This window comes from Egretta garzetta, unplaced genomic scaffold, assembly GCF_000687185.1.
Source record: "Egretta garzetta isolate BGI_Z169 unplaced genomic scaffold, ASM68718v1 scaffold314, whole genome shotgun sequence".
NCBI classification, from domain to species: Eukaryota; Metazoa; Chordata; class Aves; order Pelecaniformes; family Ardeidae; genus Egretta; species Egretta garzetta.
Genome location: NW_009259531.1, coordinates 1,711,108 through 1,738,512, shown reverse-complemented (window position 1 = coordinate 1,738,512; position 27,405 = coordinate 1,711,108). Strand labels below are relative to the sequence as shown.

Here is a 27,405-nt window from a genome sequence, read left to right as displayed (position 1 = left end):
GTCAGCTCTGTAGCATATAATAGACTGATATATGAGTCACTCCTTGGCAATGTGTGTTTCTTAAATTTATATAGATTGAACAACTAGTTGGTAATGTACTTAGTTACAGTTGTGCAAACAATAACTATTAGCGGAGCTGAACAGACCTAGGAAAAATTGCCTTTGGTTGGTGTTTGCTAAGGATTCTGCAGAACCGTGGATTTTAGAACAATCCTTCTCTTCAGGTGCAGAGGAAACAGTTGCATAAACATGAGTAGTGTTTGAGCTTTGGAAAATCAATAATAAAGCTTTTATATCATAGTTTAATGTTTCTTACATTTTGTATATGGACGTGTGTACACAGTGTTCCTTAAAAATTAAACTTAGCATCGGTCTGTGTGGTAGCTACATAATTAGATTGCAGCTTTTTTTGTTTTGCCCTTGTATGTTTTTTTTTCTCTCTTCATGTTAAAATCTGTTGCTGTCAATTGATATCTGTGAATGCAAAGAATTCTTTTCTTACCAAACAGCAAGGATCTTTTCTTAAAGGAGACCTCTTTACACCATTTGGGTCATGTTTATTTAAAAGCTTAAAATCATTAGACCAAATCTCACTTTTTGTCCAACAGAAAATTGATTTTGCTAACAAAAATGGTGCAGGCCTGAGAGAGAATATTCAGAAATATGCAAATAAGTAGAGATAGAAATCTGTTTGAGCAGCTGAACAAAGCAATCAAATTTTTCCCATTGAAAGTTTATTTAGCTTCACTGTGAACATTTTTGAACAAAATTATGAACTGCTGTTAGTGAAATACTTCTTTTTATAGGGAAAAGGGGATTCTTTTTAAGCAGAACTATTTTTAATACTCTACATTTTTCTGCCAGATCTTATATTTACAAAATAAAGCACATTGTAAACATTGAACAATACACAGATATATTTCCTAACAGTTTATAGTATGCTGCATATTCTGGGTGGGTTCCAAGCAGTAGTTAGTATAAATGGGATGCCAATCAAAATTATTTTTGCAACTATAACCTGTTATACAGCAGTCTCTTATCTGAAACGTAAACTTGATATAAGCCAGATCTCTTTTCTTAAGCTTGAACTCTTACATGTATAATTTCCTTTGTCCTGAACTAATCCTGCAGAATTCTGTCCCGTAAGCTTCTCGGCAGTGCACGACAGCAAAGCATAATTTATCTACTGGTTATATAAATCTTAATCATCACAGCTTCCATTAGGTCATGTGCATTTTATTCCTTAGTCAGAAGTGTATTGTGTACAGAATATCTGACATACTTCAATGAGTAAATATGATTTGTAAATGTCCAGCATGTTCCTTCCAGGCCAGCTTTCAAATAATTCAGCTTCTGTGCAATAGCTGATTTTTTTTCAAAAACAGTTCCCTGTAGCCAGCCAGATGATTACTGAAAATCTGACCATTTCTACTGGTAAATAAACATGTGGTTTCAAAATGTGCCAGGTTTGTCATTATAGCTAGCTTAAGGAGTTCCTTCCCTCGCCCTTCATTCCTGGCCCAGATGAAAAAGAAACTTTAATTGCATTTACCTCCCCAAATCCTAATGAGTTCAGTGTTCCATTTTTGCAGTGGGACCTCAAAAACGGTATCAGCATAAGCAAAGGGGTACTGAATTATAGAGCAAATAGCTAAACAAACAAGGGGGTGGAGGTTTGAAGCATGATGCGTGAGAAATCCTCTGGAGCTTGAGGTCACTTAATGGTGTGACTGCAAGTGACAGTGCTGACATCATGACTTTGAGTCACCGTAATGTCCTTTAGTTTGGTTCCTACTGATGCTGATAGCTGAAATCCTGCATATAACCATCTTCTGGAAGCTGGAGAGGCTGTACATCTCCTTCGTTGTTGTTGATGATCATTCTAAATGTTGATGAGGCTGTTTAGATGACCCACGAACTTCTGGTGTAATCAGTCTATCGTTGTTGGCTTCAGTGGTGGCAAGGAAGGTCCTGCTCAGAGATGTGTAAAGGATCACCATGGCACATTACCCAGCGTTTCCCGTGGAGCTATGTGAGCTTGGACAAGGACAACTCTTGCATGCTGTTGGGAAGGCAAAAACATAAGATTGCATGGGAGACAAAGGAAAAAGACCTTTTTCTCTAGAACTATTAGTGGTCTGGAATTATGAGATTAACTTAAATTTCATATTCACTGTTACAAGCTGTCCATTTCTTCAAAATATGAAAAAATGACATTTATGTGAAAGTGTATGTAAATATGTATGCTTTGAATTGCTTCTACATGCTCACAAAATCATGTTTTACAAGATATCACAAACTTCTACACCTTTTTTCTTTTAATTTTGAATACCTCTCCTTTGCTATGTGCTAATCTTTCCTCAAAGTTTAGTTTCAACCTTTTTCTCTTACCAGTTTTCAGTTTATCTTTTCCTTATCTATCTGATAAGGTAACTTTTATTATCCTGCTCCGACAATCACTGTCTTACTATGGGCCTTTCTATGGGCCTTTCTTCCACCCTTTCTCTGCCTCCTAGTACCCAGCACTTTTACATCATTTTATAGCACTTGTACATCATTTTATTCCTCTCAAAACCAGGCTATGGATGTCATAGTTGACAATTCAGTTCTCCCATTAAAATGCATACATATTTTTTTATGTTGTTCTTAACAAGTTTTGAAAATACCATTGAGCAACCTCGTTTTGATTAGCAAAGGAAATGTCTTCCACTGCAGAACTGTTGTAATAATTTCAGGGCAGATCAGGCAAGCAATTACAGGCAAAGTCATTATCTTGAGGATGGTTGTTTTGGGTTTTTTTTAAGTCTAAAAATCACTGGACAATAAAATATCATAAATTATTTTAGATGCATGTACAAATGAGGAGAAAGTAATGGTTTATAATACCATTTAATTTTTACTGTGACCAATTAGTTATTTCCCCACCCTTAGTTGGTATTTTCCTCTTGTCGTGGCAAGAGAGCTGCCAGAACATCACGTGCCATTCCTCTCTTCCTGCCTTCTTCGTTGCTTTCACACTAACACTGAGCAGCGTCTCCCAATTCCGGTAGAAAAAATGACTGAGAAATTTTATGGTAGAGCAAAATCTCCCCAGTTTTGCAGACACGGAAACAACCAACCTTGTGGATTTCCTGTGATTTGTTCTTACCGGGAACATACAAAGCAGTCTTTCATGCTCCCTTGCATGGTTTTGCGTCCTTTGCACTTACTCACCAGAACTGGATGTGGGATTAGTAGTTCTCAACTCTTACACAACTTTGGTATCACAGAAACATAATCTGTCTGTGTTGTAGAACTTGGCTGAAGTTATAAAATATAGAAGTTATATAAAGGCTTTAGCCCTGGGTATTTGGAAAAAAAATCCCAAATATATAGGATTTTCTGAGAATGCACTGAGTCCAGGTCTCACTTCTACTACACAAAGATTTCTGATCTCTGGGAAATTTTCTAATCTAAAAGGGGGATGGTATGGTAAGGTCCAAGATATAAAATAAAAATGAGAGAACCCCCAGTAGTTTGCAGCTAACTGTAGCAGGCACCTGCCTGCAGAAGCACGTGGTTATGGTACAAAGCATTATTTGGTTCCATCAGAATGGTTTCTGTATCAAAAATACTGTCTCAGAGACACACAAAGAAACACTTCTCTAGAGCTCAGATTGTGCCATCATGCCATCAGCTGATAAGGAAGACTTGAGTGCTACATGAATATAAGCTTTGACTTTTCCCATTTGACCACCAATTATTAACTGGCTGGTAATTAACAGGTATTCCTAGGAATATCTTGCATAGTTTCTGAATTTTCAGACAAAGAAAGTTCATGAAGATTACAGCTAATTCTCATACATCTAGTTTGAATTCATACTACAGCTAAAGCTGATTATTTTATATTCAACTAAGAAGTACTCAACTTCTTGCACATCTTTGGTGTGAATAGCATAAGACACTGAATTGTCTCAGTCCACTAAATTAGGACAATATTTTCAGAGCGCAAGTTGTGAGCTGTGGAACAGCTTGGCAGCAGAAATGCCACTAGGATCTGGTGTCTCTCATTCTTCAAGAAAAGCGACTCGAGAATTTGCATGTATCAAAGCTCAGGCTTGCTTACATCAAGACATGAAGGGTAGTACTTGACTATTCAAGAGAGCTTTTATTATAATTTTTAATCTTATATTAAAAAAACATTGTTTTTTCTACAGCATCTGAAAATTATGAGAGAAATTACATTACTGAGATGCCTGGTGTGCTTTTTAATATGCACTTAATTCTAACACTAATTAGTTGTTAGTATTTTGAAACATCAGTGCTGAAAAATCACCTGAAGACTTGAGAGGCCTGGCTTTCATATGGTGCTCGACATTTCCAGCCCTGCATGTGTGAGGCTATTGGTCGGGTGGTATTTGAAATAAGATTATAAGCACAGCAACCTGCTTTGTCTTAACTGGCATCAATTTGCTTAATACAAGATTTCAGTATTTTAACGTTAGGATTTTTGGGGAGGGGAGGGAGTTATTACTGGGTGTGAAGGTTTTGAGTGAAACTTTATTCCTTGTACTCGTCATAAATGGAATTTGCCGTGTACCCTTTGTGTGTCCTCCACTCTCCGCAGAACCTCAGGGGCCGCAATCAATATCAGACATAATTTCTGTGCCCACTTACAAGAAGAAATACAGTGACCCAATTAAGTGAAGAAAATGCTAGACTGTAGTAATAGATTAAAATGCAATTAAAGTAGGTTACTCACCTACAAAATAAAGTTTCTGCTGCCCAAAACGTTGCCTTTAGGTTGGAATGAAACAGTGGGAAGCTAAAGATAGATAAATTAAGCTTGATTAGTCTCAGTGGCATAAATTAGGAATACAAACTAGCATGAGGGATTATTCCACTCTGAAATTTAATTCTCCTCTACTGTTATTGCAGAGCATTGCATCCAATTCAATCTTGCATGTTTAAATAAAGTTAGTTGTTGCTGAAGACTCTCCAGAGGCCTCACTGCTGTGGGATTTGTAATCCAGCCCCAACTAAAAATAGTGGAGAAATCCTCCAGGTTTAAGGTTGATGTAAGATAAAGAAGCAGGAGGAAGCGGTGTCTTACGTGCCAGTTTCCAGAGTGCATCTGTAATCGATATTATATTGACACACATAATTTTTCCAAATTGGAAAATATCTTCATCCAAGGAAAATTCCCAAATCCTTGTGTCTGTCAGTCATTTTCTTGTACAACCCCTGTTACAAGGTTAGCACGTGAAATCCTTGAGCATCATCTGTGTTTACCTGTTCTTCCCACACAGACGGGCACTGCTTATTGCATGCTGCAGCCGGAGCTTCGGCTGAGGGTGACCATCGCTGACTCTAGCCCTGGAGCTGGTGTATTTCTGGGTGGCTTTTCTCTGTTTCTCATTTGGATATGTGCATAGTAACAGCAGAGTTACATCCTACAGGCTGCCTTCACAAGAGGCGGCTGGCTTTGTACAGCCTTGCGTATAATGAAGTAGAGTTAATACAGACTTTAAAAAAAATGCTATTTTTCTATTTGATTCTGATTAGTGTTTCTAAAGTGGAAAGTATTTAATTTCAGAAAAAATTGCAGGAACCCGTGGTATCAACATGACTGAGAGTTGAGATATTTAAGATTTTATGCGTGTACTGGTTTTAGCCTGAGAGTGTCTTGACTGATCCTCCATTATGATTATTATAAAATGGCTACATCTGCTTCACCCTTTCTCTATCAATTTTATATTTAAAACTTGATATAATTTGCTAGTGTAGTAGAGCTGAATCACAGTCTAGAATGGAATTTACAATTTTCACTGGAGTGAGTGAAATTTGATATAAGATTCTAAGAAAAGCTACTTACAGCCCAATTGCAGTATAATCACATCATTTTAAATTCGTGTGAGAAAATGTTACAGTAATCTTGAATATAGTGATATAAAACTATTTCTTGGGATCCCAAGAATAAAATGCTGTCATTATGTTAAGAAATGCTTAGATTCAATGCTTAGACAGTTTATATAAAATAAATGGGGGGGTAGACATGATTAACACCTTGGTTGTATGAACTTAATGCTTTGAAGAGGAAGGCGAAATAGAAATGTTCGTATGGCGAACACAGTTCTGTATTTATGCATTTTCCCCCGCAAAACCTATAAAAGTATCCCTTACAGCAGTTAAAAATAAACTGTCTGGGGGGTAAAAAGATACTCAAACAGAGGTGTAGAGTTGTCTTGTTGACCGGGGAGTTAAAGAAGGGCCCTTAATGCTGACCTTGGTGTGCTAGGGCGGGAGGGGGCATGGTGCTGCACTCTCTTAGGACCTTGCTGGCTTTCAGGTCCCACGTGTGCTGGAGGGCTCCTGTCCCTGAGCGGGGCACGAGCTAGCGGCCTCCAGTCATGGTACCTGGTGCTGGCATCAGTGCTCCTATTGCAACCTGGAGGAGTGTGGGAAGGTAGATTGGAAGGGCAGCTTCAGAATCGGGCCCAGAGATTTGGTTTGGATCTTCCTTGCAAGTTATTTTATAGCACCACGTGTATGTGCTGAGGCCATTCCGAGAGGCTGTTGATCTTCTTCCATTTGGTAAATGTCATGGAGAATAGAGACACTTCCACCCTCTCCCGGGGCTGTGGAAAGGGAGCAATTGTGCTTTACTCTCGCTTCAGTTCTTTAGAGCAGTTGTGGAAAAAAGCATAATTTAACCACCATCTGTCCTCTGATGTCATCAGGAATAAGATCTTATGTATAATCGGAGCTGTTCAGAGAAATGTAACTCGTAAAATACATATATTGAATGGATGCTGTGAAACCACATATTTGAGAAGACCTTTCTCATGTGGAATCTAAATTGCTACAAAGTTGTAGAAAAATTACATAAACAAGAGACCTAGCCATATAAGTAAGTTCTTTTTGTGTTTTAGCAGTATATTCCTTCCATGACATTTATGTCTAATCTGGTTTATTCCGATAAGAAGTATGTGCTCATGAGAGTGATCACAAAAATAATTTCATAGTTCATCACTGCAAACATCTCTAGGTTAGAAAGCAAAGCAAGAAAACAACATGTTCTTTAAATATTCATACATTTTTAAACAAATAGTTTAACTACAGTTGCCTCTCATTGGCTTTATTACTGAATGTGTTTATCTTAACATTTGGTCTCTTCCCATATTTTAAGCGTCAGGCAACAACAGGGTGTGATGGTAGCGAATGTACTTCAGAACTCTTTTGGAGTAACATCTGTAGATCTTGTGGAGTCTTTTTTATGTGAAACTTACTGGGTTGGTCTAAGTTTGATTTTTGTATTAGCCTTGTACAGAGGAAAAGTAGTCTTAGTACATGTAAGTGGATGCAGAGATATACCCAGAATCCATGTCTGATTCCCCATTTTACTACCTTCGAAGGCAATGTGGGCAGAATGGAAAATCCATTCTTGTCTACGAAGAGCCAAAATGGTAAATTGAAACTCTTTGGACATGTGACAGCAAAATATTTGGTATGTTTGTCTTGAAAAGCACTTTCAAGTTTCAGACTAATATTACAACACCTTAATCATGTATAAATATTCGGACCAGGACTGCACTTTGGACCACCTTTTAATATTTATGCATTTAAATATGGAATAAGTAAGCATTAAAAATCTGGCATATATTGAATTGCCTTGACTGTCAGTCAACAGAATAACAATACTGTGCCTATTCTTACAAAGTTAATTCTTGCATATGAAAACTTTTATAGACTGTATCCTTCTTAAGAGATCTGAAAATGTCTAACATGAGACCATTAAATATTCCTTTCATTACTGTTCCTAAGACTTGCACAGTATCACACTTGGCAAAATATCATTCAGTTACTGCTTTTGGCCATGGAATTCACTGAAGGGGTTCGTATTAAAGAGTTTGGCTGGAATTAGAGAGATTAAGTCAGTGCTTTTTATTGTTATTGTCGAAGTTTTTATTTGCTGGCTGAAAGCTTTTAAAGTAACTTCAAATATTTTCATTCTAATTGCTTTCCTAAAACTTTTAAATCTGTACTATCTGCAAACAGTGTGTCTGATGGAGATTTGAGGATATATAAATAAAATATAAATGTCTGTTTTTCTTTAGGATCTTGCTCAAGTATTTTAGCCCATTGAGATTTTTTTGGTTCTAAGCAAAGAGTAGAGAATGTGTGTATATGTGTATATACATGCATAGACACATGTATATAAATATATATATATAACAATTAGTGGGGCCGATGTCTAAGACTCAAGAATTGGAATCTAAATGGTCCCCTGAATTAAAGGCTTTTAAGATTTTAAATATCAAAAGACTGTCAAATGTATGGTTGTACAGATCAATAATTAATGAACCACTAATGAGATTATTTGTTTGCCTGAAATTTCAGCATTGGGGATGTGACTGCAAAACTGGGTACTTAGATAAAATTATTTTAACATTTTGTGCTCCTGTCCGTTGTTTGCTAGTTGCTCATCAGCGATGTGTTCTTAAACAAATTAAAACTTTCTGTTGCAAAATCCCCTATAGAAACTCCTTTTGTTTTCAACCGGAATCATGATGTGGAAGAAACCGAGAGAAATCACTGTTGTGCAGTAAGTTCTCGTGGCCAAAGTCACCAAGGCTAACACTTTCCTGGGTAGTTTTTCACATGTCTATAAAGATCTTTTCTAGCAAGTTTGTAAGCAGAACCAAGCAGGAGGTGAACCAACTTTCAGAAGATATTATCTACTGAAAATAAGAATAATACCGTAATCTGTCTCAGAAAGCTGATTTACATTGTACTATCCTATAATAATCACTATTTGTAAATTTGCTGTAAGAATACATATGAAAAGGCTCGACTATAAGTTTGGCATATATAATACATGCTACCTGGTGGTCCAGTACTTCATTAAATTCTTCAAAAATTGTATCTTTTGCTGACAAAAGCTGACCCAAATGGGCAGCCTTTTGACTGCTTCTGGTCCAACTCTCCATCTCCTTTATACTCAGCGACTCAATCCTTAGCCTCCAATAGCCTCATGTTGTCTATGGTAAATAATACTTCTTTCACCTGGCGCAGTGCGTGCTATTTCTTCCAAAATGTTAACATATCTTGCCAGAGGTGTACAGAGATTTCTATGGGTAGCCATGTAGTGTCAAAATCAAGGATACCATTTTTTATTCATTCTGAGATCAAATGACTTCTTTATTTACAAGGTTTTTAAAATTCAGGTTTGAAAAGATGTTTCATTCACTTGTAACGATATAAATCCCTAACAACTTCAGTGGTATTGCATCTGTGAACCAGCTACTACAGTCTGCCTCATTGTTTCTAGTAGCAAGAATAAAATAGAATACTTGTATTTTATAAAATAATATAAATACCACCTACTGCTTCTGAAGTATTGAAACTGTCATGAAGGACTTGCTCTTCCAGAAAAGAACACTCTGCCCCTGCTATGAACACATCATACTTAAAAGTAAAGCCTCTGCAGAGATTAGCTGGATATCCACCTAGAACAGAAATGATTGGAGAATTCTCATCTGTTATTTTTATGTTCATTGAGAAAAATAAATTGTGCTTCCTGATGAGAAAAAAAACCCCGAATATTTAATTTAATATGTCTGGTGAGGACACTGCTATTCATAGATAGTGATAGTTGATACTATTTCAAAAAGAAAAAAAGAAAAAGCCCCCTCTCCCAACCCTCCTCCTACTCCATCTACTTCTGTTGCCAGAATAATTTTAGTGTATATTGTTTTGTTTGGAGTAATCAGGCTGAAGTAGCATTAGTCCAGCTTCTCATCTTTTAATTACAGACAGTTTATTGTCTATGCTGTCCCACTTTCTGCATGGTTCCCCACCAGCCAGCTAGACTTAGCAATCTCCATTAATTTAATTTGGCATTTCATTCAATCAGACAGGCTGTGAACATGATGAATATTTTTTTTTTAAATAACACAATGCTCATTCTTAATTGATGTCCTTATCAGACATTGTATTTGCCAGAGCTGTAATTATTGGTCAGGCAGCAAAATCAAATCTGCCCAAATGCAGTGAAGATGTTCTCTGGTGAAATTATTAAGATACAGTACTTAGACCTGCAAAGTAATTTAGTTTTGGTCTGTAATTACATCTTTTGGGATCGTTATCTTTCTTTTTACTCATAAGGATAGTGTAACCTCAGAGGAATTAATTTGCCAAATATGAAGATAGAACTGAGATCCTTGCCATAATATATATTTGTGCAAGTAGATATTATTCTATATAAAAATTATGAGCATGCTCACATCATAAAAGAATGATTTTATTAATGGCCATATTTTAAAAACTATGGCTTTTAATTTTATTGCAGAAATACTGGAAGTGTGATCAGTTGAGGCTGCCATTTTCCATAAGCAATAAATTGGCATCAGGAATGATAGAAGCTGGATGTGGAACTATCTAAATTACATACGTGAGCGGACACATAGTGCTGTGACAGAACCGGTTTAGAGCTAGTTCTGCAGACAGTAGTTCAGCATCAAGCCAGCAAGAATTTTATCTGGAGATACTACCCTGAGAAACTTTAAAGGAGTCTCTTGACTAAACATTAACTAATAATTATGAAACGACTGTAAGTGCTGTGATAACTAAGACTGAATTTTGTTTTGCAGTAAGAGTTGGGTTAGGGCTTTCTTTAATAAAAAAGAAGTGGGGGAGCAAATTCTGTAATAACTGTTCATTTTTTTATTTATTCTCCGGGCTTTCTTTAATAAAAAAGAAGTGGGGGAGCACTGATATATGATATGTAGTCGTTGAGTACAGAATTGCAATAATCTCTTTTAAGCAAAATGTAAGTCTTCAGATTAGTTATGAGAAGGTGATAAAACATGTTTCATTTGTGTTCTGGATATATATATATTAATTTTTTTATTTGGGACATTTATTCACATTCCATGGTTTTGGTGGTGTTCTGTGCTGGAACAATAACCCTTCCAATGGTTTCTTCTTCCATGTGGTTGCACTATTAAATGAAGCAGCAATATTATAAAAAGAATTACTTAGAAAATCTAATGCATTTGCCTGATGAATCTAATTTTACTTTTGAGCATAAAAATACTAGTATTTTAAAAATTTGTTTTTGTTCCATTGAGATGTTCAGATAAAAGTCTGGGCTCCTGTGTGTTCTGGTTTTAAGTTTGTTATGTATTTCTGTATTTGCACTTTTTAGGAAAGGAATAGTGGGTGTGAGTTCTAATGTTTTTCCAGATTAGAATTGTGCCACAGTTGTGTTGATTTAAAAACAGAAATGTAGAAAGTTGTAATAAATACTAATGACTGAATGTTAATGGAGAAATTATTTTACTTACAAAATCAGTAGCAAAATTCCTATTAACTTTTATAGGTTCACAATGTTATTCTGTGTGTCTGTAACACCTTCAAAATCAGTTTATTGGCTTTACTTTTTATGCTTTTTCAATATTAGGGTTTTCTGGTGTAAACTTCTCCTTTGCTTGTTTTACTCCTTGCTGTGGCTCTTGACTCATCACAGGTGCAAAAGCCGAGCCCAGACAGTAGCCACTATTTAACCTCCTGAGACTTTTCTGAAGACTTTTTTTTCAGTAGAAATTCAGATTCTGTCAACATTTAATCACTGATTTTTATCCTGAACTGGCAAGGTTTTCTATGATGGTCATCATATCAGACTTCTTTCTTAAACAACCGTGTATTAGTCTCAGCTTTCATAGCCAACCGATTCTTAAGCTCTGGTGAGTGCAAAGGGTGGCCTGAAAACCCAAGCAGCATTGCGCTGTGCTGATTCAAAGTGGCTAGTCCCTTGATTTGCAAACACGTATCATGACGTCTGGCCGAGGAGGTTTGGTCCATGAAAATGTGCAGTTTGTAGAAGTCAGGCAGTGGTAGAGTTTTTATATCCCCAGTCCTGGGCAGGAGTTGATTTGGTCTTCATTAGGGCATGCGTTGGGGAAGGAGAGGGCATGAATTATCCCTTGGCACTGCAGATATACACTCTATGTAGAGAAGACGAATAAAGCTAGATGTTGGGCTTCGGGTTTGGTAGCCAAAGCTAAGAGAAGAGGTTCAACAAGCTGGTTTAGAAATAATCAATTTTCTTGACATGCTTTATACGAGGTAGTAGTAAGCAAACATCCAGTCTCTCTCATTACAGTCTTCATGTTGGTTCTTATGGATTTCAGTAGGGTGAAGATTCAAGTGCCCTTGCAGTGTGAAAGAAGAGAGGACTGAACTGTCATAGTTTTAATGCAATGATTTGCATGAAGAATGAAGCCACGATTCACAAGTTCAGAAGAGGGGTTTTTTTGTTCGCAATCCATTTCATGAAGTCAGTATATGTGTGTGGTTTCCCTTGGTTTGCCTTGGCAGTAAGTTGTGGTACTCATGGTTAATATATTTATGAAATTTAAGATGGAGTTTGAACTCCTGAAATCAAAGGAATTGCCAAAGGCAACCTAAAAGATTTTGTTCTTACATAGTTACAGAGTGAGAGTGCTCTGAGATTGTCAGATACAAAAGTTTATGCAAAACCTTGCTGATTGCTATGGCTAAGTAACGTGCAGAGCATCCCAATGCCAGCACAAACCAAAAAGATAGCTGGACTAGGTGCTGCCTCTTACTCTCCTTCTGTCCCAGGGAAATGCAACAGGTGGGAGCCCGCAGGAGTATACCTGGGCAGACCAAATTGCTTGCTCTCTCCGTTAATTTGAATGCCCGCTGTCAACTATAGGAATGCCCAGAGATGTTTATGAGGGGTCTGAGCAAGGGATCCTTTAGAAAATAAATGGAGAAAAATGTTGACTGTAACAAGAGTCATTTCACAAAAAACAACTTTCCCAAATTATTTTATAAAACAGACAAGAACCCCTTGTTCTATTTAGAATGATTTATAACTGTTCCCAGCTGATCACAAAGTGTTTCTAAATTAAAAGCCATTAATTATAGCCTTATATAGATACAAAGATATGCAAGAAGTGCTTTGTAATTCCAGCTCTGCACTTCAGGTGAGAGCTTTTTAAATTACTTGGACCATTGGAGCCACCTGCTTGACTAAATGCTGAGGGCCCTGTGTTTCAGTACTCATCAGTGCATTGCAGTGTTAACATTGTTACTGATTTTTCTCATTTCTCCAGGGCAAATACTAATTAATGGATACAATTCACAGCTGATTAGCTGTAGTTTCTTCAGTAATTACATTCGCAGACTAACTGTTCAGAAGAGGATTTCTAACCCAGTTCTTATTTCACTCTAAGCTTAATTTGTTTTTTGAATTGTTTAGGTCCTTAAGATAATAACCATTTTATTTTCTTTTGTTGTTATAGGTACCATTAGATAATAAGGAATTTTAATCTTAGAAATATTCACTGATAATTGTTGTGTGCCTTCAATGGATTTCTAATTCAGAGACAAAAAATAAATCTAAATAATATTAGTTATGATCCATACTAACAAAAGGCTAAATATGCCAGGTTCTGGCACCAGTGTCTGAGTCAAACACAATAGGGTCTTAAATATTGTAGCCCCAAATCAGAATGAATCTAAGGAGATGTACTTGTAACTTTTAGCTTTGACGTTCCTCATTACATCATTGGCTTCCACAGTCTTCATAAAATGGAAAAATATGTTGTTGCTTTCTCCTTTGTTTTACTTTAATAAAACAAAAAGGAAGAAAAACAGTTGGCAATCAGAACAGCAGCAGCTGTGGTGTGAGGAATGCGTGGAGATCAAAACAATGTAGAATTTTACTCTTTAAGGTAAATACCAGCTACGTTTCCATTTTGAGGCACTGGAGCCCCTAGGATGCTAAGCTTGTTAAAATAGGATAGGGTTTGTTCCCATTTATCCAGTGGTAGAGCTATACTTGCCTATTGTACCTTTGCACTTATATATAATTTGAAAACCTGATTTCATTTTTTTTTTGTTACTGTAGAAAGAGCAGCTCTATTGGAGCCATTTGAGTTTTTCATGTAAATCCTTCTTAGTTTGCCACTAGCTGACATGAAAAAAATCTATCCTGTCGATCTCACTGTTGAGCTGAAGTACGATGTCTTTGTGCAACAAATCCACACATGCATCCTTATGTGCCAAAACAGTAATTTGAATGTGCAATTTTATTTGAATTTTTTAATCTCCAAAAATGGGTGACATCTGGGCTTTTAAAAAATGGATGACATTACTTGAGTATCTGCATAGCTGGGGATAACAGAGTTTTAATAGCTATGAGGCAGCCTACATATTGTGTTAAGGCCTCTGTTGCTTAACATGTGTTATAGGTTGAAAGATTCAGCATGTTAAGTACACAAATGGAATTTCATACTTCAGAATGAGGAATCTCATCTCATACGCCTCCCTCCCCATGACTGTCTTGTTATTTTGTTGATGTCCTGGTTTGTCAATCAGACAATTCATCAAGCACACGAGACTCCAATTCTTTGTGTCCATCTTCCTGTTTTCATCCCTGATCACTATAGTTCCCCTCCCCTCCTCTTGGTTTTTTTTTTTTCCCCCCTCCTTTTAACTTTTGGTCTTATTTTCAGAAATGGATTTTGGAGTTTTCAGGGAAAGAACCTTTCTTGAAAGGATCACTCTTGCCCCTCCACTGCTCTAGAATGCTGGAGGAACTGGAGAGAGTCAGGGTCTGAAACACCTCCCTGCTAAAACCAGTCTGGCACCAAGTTCTGCAGTAGCGAATTAAGCTGGAGCAAAGTGGTTTTTCTTTCAGGATAGGTTCAACTTCTCTGAGAGCACAGCAGAGTTTCTTGCTTGGAAAGAACAATCTGTGCAAGTGCACGGTTCCCCATCCTCATGCGTTTGTTGCAGAGCTGCTGCTGGTTGTGTTTGCTGTTGTGGTTTGGGGGTGGACAGGTCCACCAAGATCTGGCAACATAAAACAAAGCCTTCCTGAAAAAATTTGCTTTACAGAACTCGAAAATGGGAGTTAAGGGAAGAATGCTTAGTGTGCCTTAAGAAGCAGTGATGTGGCAGGGCACATCAGGGGCTTCGCTTTCATCTGATGCTCTTACTTTGCAGTGTGCACTGTGCCTGGTAATAGAAATGTGAAAATATGGAAGCCTGTGATTTAGTGTTTTAGTGGTAGCTGCATGACACGCGGGGTGTCTTTCCTTGAAGCAAGGAGTCTAGATGCCTGCCTGCTCCGGGAGCACCTGCGGAAATAGTTACCAGACTACCTGCTTTTTGGAAGTGCCATTTAAGGGAATAAGGCACACTGAGTCCCAGTTAACCAAATGCTGATAATCTCTTTCTTTTCTATGCTCAGTCTGTAAAAGAAAAAGTACTTCTCCTCTTAAACAAATGTTCATACTTGAGAATTTGGAGGAAATGACTCAATGGCATCCGAGAGGATTCCTTCAGATCACTCCTGTCTGAGAGGGGTTGCACCTCAGTGGGAGCAAGAGGGCACTTGGCCCACGCCACCCTGTGTAGATCTCAAGGTCTCAGTGTGATACAGTTTCTCTGATTTGCAAAATCTTCTGGTATTAGTGTTCACTGGGGGCGTGGGAGCTCAACTGGAATGAAGGATAGACAAAGGGGGATTGTTTGGCTTTTCAGTTTTGTGGAAAGAATGGGATTTTAAGAACAACGCTGCAGATTCTCATTCTTCCCCTTATTGACCTTTATCTCTTTGAAGCCAGGTCTACTTGGAATGGTAATACGCCAGCTAATTCTAGCTGCAGCAATCCTCTGGATCAGCATCATCTGCAGGAATATTATAATATATATCAGGAAAGATGTAGTAGAGTCCCACTGTCTGTTCTGGAGAAAAGTCTCTTTCTAATGGACACACTTTCCAAAGTCACCTCTAGGTCCGTGGGGTGGCTTTGCTACACGGACAGCGGAAGTTGAAGAGCTACACTTGGATATCTTCCATGTACAGACCTGGGGATGCAGAGCATGCAATAATAATAATGTTGAATCCAATCTAGTTCTGACTTCAAAGAACATCTGCAAAATTGCATCTTATCTGTTTGTTGTTTTGTTTTTGTTGGGGATTTTTCAACTTTTGCTATGCCAGTGAAAAGAAAAGTTTATCGTGGCTTGCATTAAAATCCAAATATTTATTTTTCTTTCAGTTTGGAAACAATAACAACTACATGAACATGGCAGAGGCAAATAATGCATTTCTTGCTGCAAATGAGGTACATGTTTTTCTTTTTTATCTATGCTCATATTCTGCTGTTTGCTGTGATAATTTAACAGACTTTGAATGGATGAAGAGTGAAGTGCCGAATTTCTGTGTGTTTTATGGAGCACAAAATAAAGACTTTAACGAGAAAGAAAATAACCTGACAGCTCTCCATTACCAGTCAATTTAGCTGTCCATAAGGCTGTTACTTACATAGCATGTCAATAGAAACAAATCTGCTTTATGTGTGAAAAAAATTATAAACAGAAGGAAACAAATAAAAAGCACAGTAGGTGTACACTTCGAAAGCAAGCTTAGTAATAGTCATTACTAGCTAATGTGCTAATTTCTGTTAGAGACACAAACATTTTAATTTGAGTTCTTAATACTCATATAAGTTAGAAAACCAAAACCAACTTTGTTGCCTGAAGTCTATGTGCCGCATGAAGGAAACTTCTGCCCAGGATCAAGAACAAACCCAGGGGCTGGGCTGGTGCAGGCAGGCTGGGTTGTGGAGGTGATGTGTTTGATCACTGACTTTGAGAATGGAAACAGGAGAAAGCAATGGCAGCTACTGTCGCCATGTATTTGCTACGGTGGTGCCGCCTTACAGCCAGTTAATAGTCCATCAACATGCTAATACTGACCCCAGCCCCAGACAGAAACACCTTTTGCTGCTCATCACTGAAAGCCAACAGCTCTTATTCCAAAGGGAAGGATGGAAAGTGCAGGATGCACTATCTAGTATTGTGCATAGCAATATGGAGAACAAGAACTAAGTATTTATATAGGGTGCATGCCATAAATGATCTTCCCAACATGAGGAAAGGTTAGAAAACTTGATTTACATGTTCTAAGCGATGATTCAGTCGCAGGTATTCTTGTGTGCTTTTAAAAAAGCAGTCTCGGAGAAAATAAGCAGAAAGGTGTAACAGTAAATACGAAGGTTAGAATTAAGAATTGTATTTTATGAATCATTTATACAATGGTCACCATCTCTTTTTACCCAGCAAGACTGCTTAGATAAGGGAATATTGTTTGGCACTAGCTCCGGTGTTATTTGTGATAATGAACACAAACCCCATCTGTAATGACAACATGATGTTTCTTTCTGTAGAATTTCTTTCCTACATTTGAATCAAACATTGATGAAAGCTCTGCTGCCAGCAGCTGTTCAGAGACAATTTAATTCCAGCTGTGATAATTCACCGTGTCAGACATTGGCTGTTATATGTTGATACAACAGTTCTCCAGATTTGCATTTTTATCAAAAGGAACAAATGTTTTGAACATTTCAGTACAGATGGCATTTAACCATGCACACAGTTTTGTTTTTTTTTAAATGTGTAAGATATAAATATTTGAAAAGTTAATAACTTTAAAAAATGTGATTGGTAAGATAAATCCCGCAAATGTTATACCATCTTTTGGTCATAACAGCACCTTTCTGCAATCCCAAATTGCATACTATTCAGGCTTTTTTTTACAGACTGAATAGCCCAGTGATTTGGATTTAAGGCTACTTCACTAAAGGGCTTGCTTTCTTCTTAGATTACATCTATTTTAGCCTCAATCTTAATTCCGTTATATGTTTTTAAAAAAAGATATATACATGTTTTGACAAGTTATATTGTAAGAATTGAATTCACATTTAAAAAATGTTAAGGTATTCATCAATTTACTCTTCCATTTCTAGTAAGCTATAAGCATTAAGATGAATGCTACTTTCCTAAGTAAAATATTGTATTATTATCTAGCTGTGTTATATATTTATGCAGCTGTCCTAGAGTTATTCTGTTAGATGCGGGAAAAAGGATCCAGTCCTTATAATTACTACTATCTCATAAATATGTCAGGTAAAGAGAGGTTCAGATGTGTTATAATAATACTGATTTCACTGAACCCTTTTGCTTGAGCAAGGAATAAAAATTATTGTTAGTGTTCGCATTAAAGTGTGAGCCTAACTTTGCCATTACTGCATTACAATGTACTTAATTATAGTGTTTTTACATTAACACGAATATAGCTTTCTCACAGTGACTTTGGGCCTGAGCTCTGTTAGGCTAGGAGCCCCTTTTATTCCTGTAAATAATGCCTTAAGAGTGTAATCCTAGAGCACATTCAGGCTTAGAAGCCACACATTTGCTTTATGTTTTCTGTCTCTATGTCATGATTACTACGACCCATTTTAAAGCACCTTAAATATTTATTGAAATAATATTTCAAGTGTTAATTACAGTGGTAATGAAAACAGCCAAATGCCACATATCAAGAATGAGTGTTTATCCGTATTGTTAATGTGATATGTTAGATTTCATTAAGCAGTAATGGGGTAGCAAATGAGTCACAAATTACAGTTGCATCTGTTACTAGACCACATTAGTGCCAAAATAACTGCAAATGCAGCCATAGGGTTATGTTCATTAGCCAACCACTTCTCCTGGCCAATCCATCCTTTGTGTTTGTGAACTGCGGGGTCCACAGGAAGAAAAATTCACACCTTTTGTAATACAGCAGCAGGGAAGTCAAACGTCTCCCTAATCCAGGCCCAGCTTTCACATCCAGAATTAAGTTACAGTCTTGCAGTTCGAGTGAGATGGGCAGGGTCTCGGCAGACTCTGACGGTACTGCAGGCTGCAGCAATCTGGGACCCCATCATTTCTGGTGTGAGACCAATAATGACAGCTGACAGGTTCTATATGCAAGCAAAGGTTTTTCTTGTGTTTCAGTTTCCATCTTCTCTCAAGCGGTTATTAATTTATATCATCATTAACAGTTTGAAGGATGACAATTTGCAGCAGTTAATGAGATCTTTCACTGAACATATCATTTTTAAATTAACTGGCATTAAGTCACTCTTTCAAACAATGTAAATAATACATAAAACAATTCCTCCCTCCCCAACTCAAATCCTGAACTAATGCAAACAAACAAATCCCAGAGCAGCCTTGCATGTCCAGAACAAGACAAGAGTGCCTATTTTAGGATTGCCAACTGCCCAATTTGATCAAGACAGTCTTGATTTGGGTACATTTAAAACGGCCTAATTTCAAGCGCTGAATTTCTATTATTAAGTAGCAGTGGACCTGAAATAATATATGAAAGTTCACTTAACTTGCAAGAAATTTGAATAGGCATAGCTCATTTGTTTCCCAAATAAAAGCAATGTTGAAGCCAGATACAGACTCTACTTGAATAAAGATTATCTCTGACAGACACATGCACACGTACAAACACGCACAAACCCTGAAGATAACTGGCAGTAAATGCTTTGCTCGAGGCATCTTAACAGGTGTTTAGTTTGTAACAAACCTACTGTTCAAACAAAGCTGGCTGGCTTCGGAAGGCGCGGGAGGCTGCTGTAACCACCCTCGCTCGCCTAGACGCGGCTCTCCTCCAAATTACAACCCTTGTTAAAAGGGTGCATTGTACTTTTGGGGTGGAAAAAAGAAAAAAAAAAAAGGCCAGAATTATAATATTTCATGTTTATTGGTGGATAAAAAGGAAACAAAAGATGTGAAATGGTCAGTGCTGAATTAATGTTGTGTGTGTGCTACAAAATTGTCAGTATTTTATGAAGCATGAGAGTAATGTAAGCTGTTTGTGCTATTTTACTAACATATCAATGAAGTGGCAATTTGTTATACAGCCAAATCCAATGTAGCTGATATTCAGACTAACAACAGAGACAGATGTTGCTAATTAAGTACGCATTAAAAAACTGTTAATACTGATACTCCATTAAAGCCATATGATAATGAGACTTAAATCTTTAATCAGAATGATCCACAAACCCCTTCAGTATGTGAAACTTAAAAATTTTGTTGCATATGGAGTTTGCATTTGAGAACAAAACCAGCTTTGGACGGCAGGTCAGAGGTGGTTGCTGAGAGCAGCGTGCCCTAACGTGGTTTGCCTTGTCCTGTCCTTTTCTAGCAGACGTTCCATACGCCGAGCCTTGGGGACGAGGAGTTCGAAATCCCACCCATTACCCCCCCGCCCGAGTCAGACCCTGCACTGGGGATGGCAGACATACTGCTGCCCTTTCAGGGCCTTGGGGACCAGCTGTCTGCACAAGGGAATGAATTTACGCCTCAGTTTCCCCCCCAGAGCTTGGATCTTCCCTCTATTACAATATCCCGAAATCTCGTGGAGCAAGATGGCGTCATCCACAGCAATGGATTGCATATGGTAGGTCCAGTTCTTTGTGTGTTTCCATTGCCTAATATTGTCTGTCAAAGCATAGTAACGTAGATTTGTGTCATCTATCAGTTTTAATTGACCTCTCAGAAGATCCTTATGATTTCTTGATATTGTAGCCCAACCAAGCGTTTGCCAATGTTCGGCATCACGTGCAGGCGTGTTCTGTATGAACGATGACATGTGTTGTCAGTGTTACGCAGCAAACAATGATATGCTATTATTCAGTTCCCTAAGGCAGTTGGCAAATGGTTAAGGGTTTAATATTGGTGGATTCAGGAAGATAAATGTGGTTGTTAATGTACAGTGCGATGCTATACTGTCTGTGAGCAGATCTCTTGTGAAGAAACAGTCAGGCTTTATAAACACAGAATTTTAATTTTGAGAACGGACTTGGAAGCCCATATCCATTGGCATCACGTGCATCCCAAGTGCTGCTAAAGTTCAAAAATATGTTTTACAGTTGACACTGGCATCAGGAGTTGAAAGACCATTGTGTTTGCCAGGGTGATCTACAGCATTTAGAAGGAATTGCTTGTCTGTATTTCAAGTGTAGGATCCACATCTGATGGCCATCAGGATATTTTGAAAGTGCGGTATTGAGAGTAGCTCAGAAAAGGAGCCAGACACAGTAGGTCAGCAGTAAAACCCCATATTTTTCCTTATATTCTGTATATTCTATGGGCTAAATTTTTATGAATGGAATCATTTATTTTTATTTTTTTTTAACTCCTAATAGAAGTGATAGGGATGTATTACCTTGACCATACTCAGAAATACAAGGCCATAAGAAGACTTTGTTCTGTCCAGTGCTCTTGTTGACCATAGAGGCTGGTGCAGGTTGGGCCTGCTCTCTTGTTCCTGGGCTGTGTCCGAGCCCTCCGCAATGGGGAGGGACGATCCGGGTGTGGGGAGGGGCCGACTGACGGGGACTGTTAGGCTAATTGCAGTGATCCCTGGTGATTAGAGCAATCAAAACCCAGGCTGTATGGAATCTTCTCCAGAATCTATACACACTGTGTGGCTCTGATCTCAGTGGGAGGGTATACGGGGCAGTTTCCACTTTCTTGTGTTTCCCTTTCAGCTTTGGGGGATCTCCCTGCTTGGGTTTCTCTGAGCTTTGTGCAGTAACATTCATGCTCAGTGATGAGGCACAGCTGTGAGTCAGTTTATCATACTTAGCATTTTAAACTCAGTGGTTACAATTAGAATTAGTTTCTGTATTGCGTATTGAAGACAGTGAATGTTTAGCTTAAACAGATATTTTACATCAACTGTATTTTTTCTGATTAGATGTTTCATATAGGACCTTTTGCTAAACTTGGTGTAGTAAAAAGGGAGATTTACTGCTGGCCTGTAACAAAGGTCATCGTGTTTTCATGTTATGATTTCGTGTAAATCTTTTTTTCTTTTTTATTATTCTGGCAAGTGAATTAAAGATTTACAAATCAACACGCAGCAAGTATTTCTCTGGAATTCTATGGGCTGCTGGCTTTGTTGCAAATTTTACTATTTCCTTGGAGGTCATGAAGAGTAGCTAGCGCTAATACAGAATTAAGCACAAACTGCTCGCTGTTTAGGAGGTGCAGAACTCAGTAATTCCATAGATACAAAGCAGGGACTGCCTAAAACAGGCCTTGAAGGATAGGATACTTCTTTTCAGTTCCTATTTTGCATGGGATTTTGCATGCACTGGACATGTTGGGTGGCTACTAAAGAAAGATCAGATTAATAAAATCTGAGAGTCAGGAATGTTATGCCTGAAAACTAGAGTAATGGAGCATGTACACATTGAATACAATGAAACTTGCTCAGAAATATGTAACAAATATCATGGGCTGGGTCAGTGTTGTGTGACGTGTATGAGCAGCCCTCAATGTTGTCAAGTGTTTGGAACCTGACCCACTTTTGCCTTTTAATTTTGCATCTTTTCACTGAATGTGATTCTTCCATGAGTAAATGCTGTCACTTTAACAGTTCCAACCAGAAGAAGCCTCCTGGTTAGGTTACTCTTCTCTCACCTCTTCTTGTGCTGGATGAGAGGCTTTACATTTTTTCCTTTTTTTCTGGACTGTGCAATGTGGAAATCGGTGGCATAGTTCACATGGACTTCAGCGGTAAGAATTTGTTCCCGTATAGGTCAAAGAGAAGATCTAGAGAAGCTCGTGCCTCCTTATCCTGGTAGTCCAGTGGTATTTTCTAGGGTGATTGCCAGTTGAAAGCTATGGGTTGGGAACTTGTGTGTACTTTTGCTACAGAGAATAGATGAGAATTTGCATGATTTGATGTGGAGGACCCACACAGGGAGCTTTGTGTGTCAGACACTCCCCCGCAACTGCTTGATTTATTTTATACTGTGAGCTGGAGTGGGCCTGGCCACTGAATTTTATTCAGTAGGTTTTTTGCCTTCTGCTCGTAAATGCCGGGTAGCTTCAGGAAGTTTAAAAACATTAACAGAGGGTCCTCGCATGGGTTTCCCCTCAACTCACATAGCTCTCTAGTACTCAAATTTTCCAGCAGTTAATCTGTATTTCAAAAATAGAAAATGAAAACATTATATCATATTTTATGTGAAAAATGTGCACTTTATTAAACTGGTAAATATTTATTAATAATATTAGAATTCATCTTTAAATTAGACATTGCATGAATTACCTTGCCTTGGAGCTATAAAAACTTTATTGCAGCAATAAAAAAAATGTAAAGGAGGCATTTTGACTATGAAATTTCATTTCATGGTCAATTGAATTTACTGTATCTGAAAGAACTAAAGATGAGGTTGTAAAATAATTATGATGTTCGTATACACTTACGGAACAATGTTCTTACCCAGCGATGCTAGGATAGTCTTATTTAAAGGCTGTATTAATAGTGTGTTGCTAATCACTAAAGCTTCTTTAGCTGAATACAAACTTAAATTATTTTAATATGAACTGCATTGAGTTTATTGGTTATCTTGTGAAGCATTAGAGAGCTTTACTGTAAGCAATATTTAATTTAGATGAAGGTAGTCCTACCCTGTTGCAAAGTCTGGTAGAAGAATTTCACCTTGAAGAAATGTCATGAGATTTTAAATCACAAATGTTGCAAAAATAAAATGGGCTTGGACAGAATTATGATTAATACTGTGTGTCTTTGGCTTTTTTCTATGTACTACCTGACATGTGCACCTATAAACTTGAATGCAGGATCGCCAGAGGCATGGTTAAAAATAGGTTATGTCAAGGTTTTCCTATGTCTCCCTTAGGGTGTGGAGTTGGCTGGCTACCTCGTAATACCTCTGCAAGTATCTCACATATTTCTCACAGGAAGGCAGAAAAAAAAAAAAAAGAAAAAGGAAATCATTCTCTTTTTAACATACTCTTTGTGTATTATCATATTGAAAAAATCATTCACGGTGCAAGAAAGATATTTATTCTCAGCGTAAGTGTGGCCTAGCAATTATTAAAAGATTGTATTGATGAGTTAAGAGTTGTTCCTAGTAATAAGATAGACATACCATGGCAAGAGTAACAATTTGCCACAATGCTGATTAACTTCATTATCACTGGCAACAAATACCACACATTTATCTTACTTACCAGTATTTTTATACATCTAAAACCAGACAACAGCAACAAAAAGAGGAGATAAAATGGAGGCAGTTTGATTAATTTTCATATTTTAATAATATGCAAATAAACCCTGATGTTCAGAAATGAGTCACTGAAAAATGGAGTGTTGATGTACATTGACTTCAAAGAACACATGGATTTACATGATGCAAATATTATCCCTATAAATACTTGAATATAAATAAGTGGAAATCAACAGCGATAGCCTCATTAAAAATCACCCCTCTGTATTTTATATTAATACTCTGTTTTCTGTTGAGCTGCCCATAGAAAAATTATTTTAATCTGCAAACTGTGGCAATTCTATAAAACTACAACTTGTGCTCCTGAGGGTTCCTTTTTTTAACACCTCTCTATAATCTGCCCAGCCTGCTGAGTAGCATTGACATCAGTAGTACATCAATTTCAGAAAGTGGATTATTTTTACTAGACAGCTATTGTGACATATTGGGTCAGTCATAAATGAAAGATATTCATGCAAGCATGCAATACTTGTAATGAAGTCTCACTCTGACCTTCTGTATGATTGATTCTGTAATTTAGTTTTCTCAGGCAGTGCCTGAAATGAAATGAAATCATGTTGAACAAGTTTTGAATACCCACAGTGCACCAGGAGAAGAAAAATCTGCAGCCCCAGAGGCTTGAGAGAGAGCAGCTGAACGATTTATCTCCATGCTATTATAGCCTTTGCCAGCATTCAACATTTTTTTTTTTTTTTTTTTTTTTTTCTTATTTGGCTTAAGTACTTAATTCTGCAGGTAGCTGTAAATGGGAAAATAAAATGCTGTTCAGATTTAAAATGACAGGACAGGAGTATGTGCAGGGGACTGATAAAATATCTTGAATAGAACTGACCTTTCATGTAGCTGAAAGTTACTGGGGGATTCATCCTCATAATTACCATATAGATTATTTTTATTTCTTTCCTGCAATGAAACATTTCAGAGAGCAGTAGTGCTGATTGAATGAAAATTGAACTTGTTAACATTCTTTTCAGCTTAGCCTGTTGTACATAACAGAAGGTTAGCTTTGATGAATTTCAAAATTCTCTTTCTGATAGCTAAGAAACAGACAGTAAAATAATTGTCTCTTTGCAGGCTGATTTTTTTTCTTTTATTCAAAAAAAGTACAGATGTTACAAAAACAGACTGATAATTTTTACATATATTGCTCCTGATATTACTTATGCTGCTGGAGAAAATTCGTTTCCTATTTGATGAAGACTTGAGCCTGTTTATATTTTATAACAGTTGCAGTGCTGTCAGCGCGCGCAGGATTCTGCACAGATAAGGCTAATTCATAGTGGAATACGCTCGGCTTTAATTACATTACTATGTAGGAGTGGCACTGTGCTCAAATCAAAGACGTGATGGTGACTATTGCTTTTATTTCAAGAAGAGACTTTTTAAATAAACAGCTCAATGATGTGGCTTTAAAGAGCTGAGTTGCAAATTTGAGCTTGTTAAAGGCTGCATACAACAGAAATATTATTAGTGTTTCAGAGCAGTGGTGCCTTTTACTTAAAGGTCTCAATTTTTTAGTAATTTAGATTCCAGAATAACTAATTAACTTGAAATGAATAGCTTAAGAGAAGATTGCAAGAATAAAAGCTGAAAAAGTTGCTTTAAAATTGGCAAAAGACAGTTATTTCACTACTCACCTGATTGCATGCCTCTAATTTATATGTTTCATTTTCCTTTACAAAGAAACTTAGTTGTAAATCTCTCTTCGAATACCCAGTCCGTAGTCTCCTATCTGGAGAGGATGGAGTAGGTTTTCAATTAATACAATGTTATAACAGCATTGTTTAATGTGTTGCAGATGAAACAGTTATTTCATGGGTCATTAATGTGTTTAACGCCTGGAACGGTCTATTAAAACAAGCCCTTGTTATTGTTATGAACATGTTTATTGTCATCCTTAATACAAAACATACAACTAATTCCGGAAGGTTATAATTATTTATTTATAGGAGGAACAACTGTTCTTACTAGAAAGAGAGATTATCTTCAGAGTTTTCTTAAATGTGTTTTTATTTTGATTACTACTGTGGATTACTAAACCGAGTTCTAAATCAACAACGTTGGTTTGGTTTGTGTGGGACTTTCCCAGCAGAAATGGTAGCGGTTACCGCCACTGTTTTTAATAATTTGTGGTACCAAGAAGAATTAATCTCAAAATTAAGTAATGCCAAATTAAATGATGCTCTGGTGGCTCAGATCAGTGACATTTGGCCATGTACCGAACCTTTCAAATGGTGGCGGACGCTTTGTAAAATGAGACCTTTTAGGACTCAGTTGGGATCTTGCAGCTCGGGTGCCCGCTGTCAGCTCAGCGCTGCGACAGCCTGGTCCCTGCCCACAGACGGGCTCTCTCCTTCCCTGATAAACTTCCAAGTCTCTGCAAAGTAATTTATTTTTTTTTTTATTGGTGTATAGTTAAATATTTTATTTTACGTCTAATGATGTAGCTGTGCATTTTTTAGTTACCTTTCAGCGAGCGTGTGTGTGCAGCTCGTGGGGCTGCGGGGAAGGTGGGCAATGGGCTGAAAACCCTGGCGGCAACAGCCGGCACCGGCTGCTGCACAGGAGCGACAGGCGACGACTTTAACGTGGTATGAAGACGGTGCTAGCCTGGTGGTGTACTAAATAATAAGGTTTTAATAACCTGTAGATTTTCACATCCTCAGTGACATAGTAATACTTGGTGTGGGTAATATAGTCGCTTTTCCGAGAGACGTGGTCTTCCCTCCTTTCTCATCGATACGGACACAATGAGCCATCTGTTAATGAGCTGTTATGGTCAGAGAACGAAACACGTTCTGGTGTTCTTTTCAAAAACAGGCAACAGTAACTGCAAGAAAGGACCCATCCATAGGAAACGAAGTGGCAGCAGTTGCCAAAGACACCTATCTGAACAGCAGGTACTGCTGGTGCTAAAAAAAAAAATTGAAAAAAAAATGATGGAAGTAGGTTATAAGCCATTGAGATCCACAAGGGACTTCTGCATGGCAGAAGAGAAACAGAGTAACATTGGCAGAACAGTCTGGGGAAAAAAGATTGTGACTGTTTTATATTAATAATGCCTAAATCAAGATCCATCAGCTCCAGAAAATATTGTGAGGTACCATATGAATATGTGGAAAATGATACACCTCACTGGGAAAGCTGTTAGGAACTGGAGCGGAAGCTGAATCTCTTGATATTCCTAAGAACTGAGCTCAGAAGGAACGTGGATGTGTATGACCGCGGACACCAGCTGTGCATTAAGCCTGGGCCATGGCTTTAAACTATTCTGCCTCCTGAGTTGAAACTCTAAAATCAGGTGCTGCTTTCTTAAGCCAGCCAAAGGAGGCAGATGCTGCAGCTGGTCTGGGTGTGTTGTACCTGGCCAAAGGCTTTGCTGGGTCCAGACACCCTTGTTCTTGGGTCGTTTGAAAACTTCTCTGAAATTCCT

The 27,405-nt window shown here is 37.7% G+C and overlaps 1 protein-coding gene across 2 annotated transcripts in view; it reads left to right on the top strand.

The window, feature by feature from the left end:
* TOX3 (TOX high mobility group box family member 3) overlaps positions 1-27,405 on the top strand; it is a 74,200-nt gene that overhangs the window by 33,348 nt on the left and 13,447 nt on the right. Inside the window, exons 2-3 of one of the 2 annotated variants that reach the window (XM_009637607.2) lie at positions 16,083-16,148; positions 20,075-20,326. In XM_009637607.2, the coding sequence (XP_009635902.1) occupies positions 16,083-16,148; positions 20,075-20,326 (318 nt within the window). Of the gene's footprint in view, positions 1-16,082; positions 16,149-20,071; positions 20,327-27,405 lie in introns of both variants that reach the window. The other variant, XM_009637606.2, reaches the window with a different exon arrangement.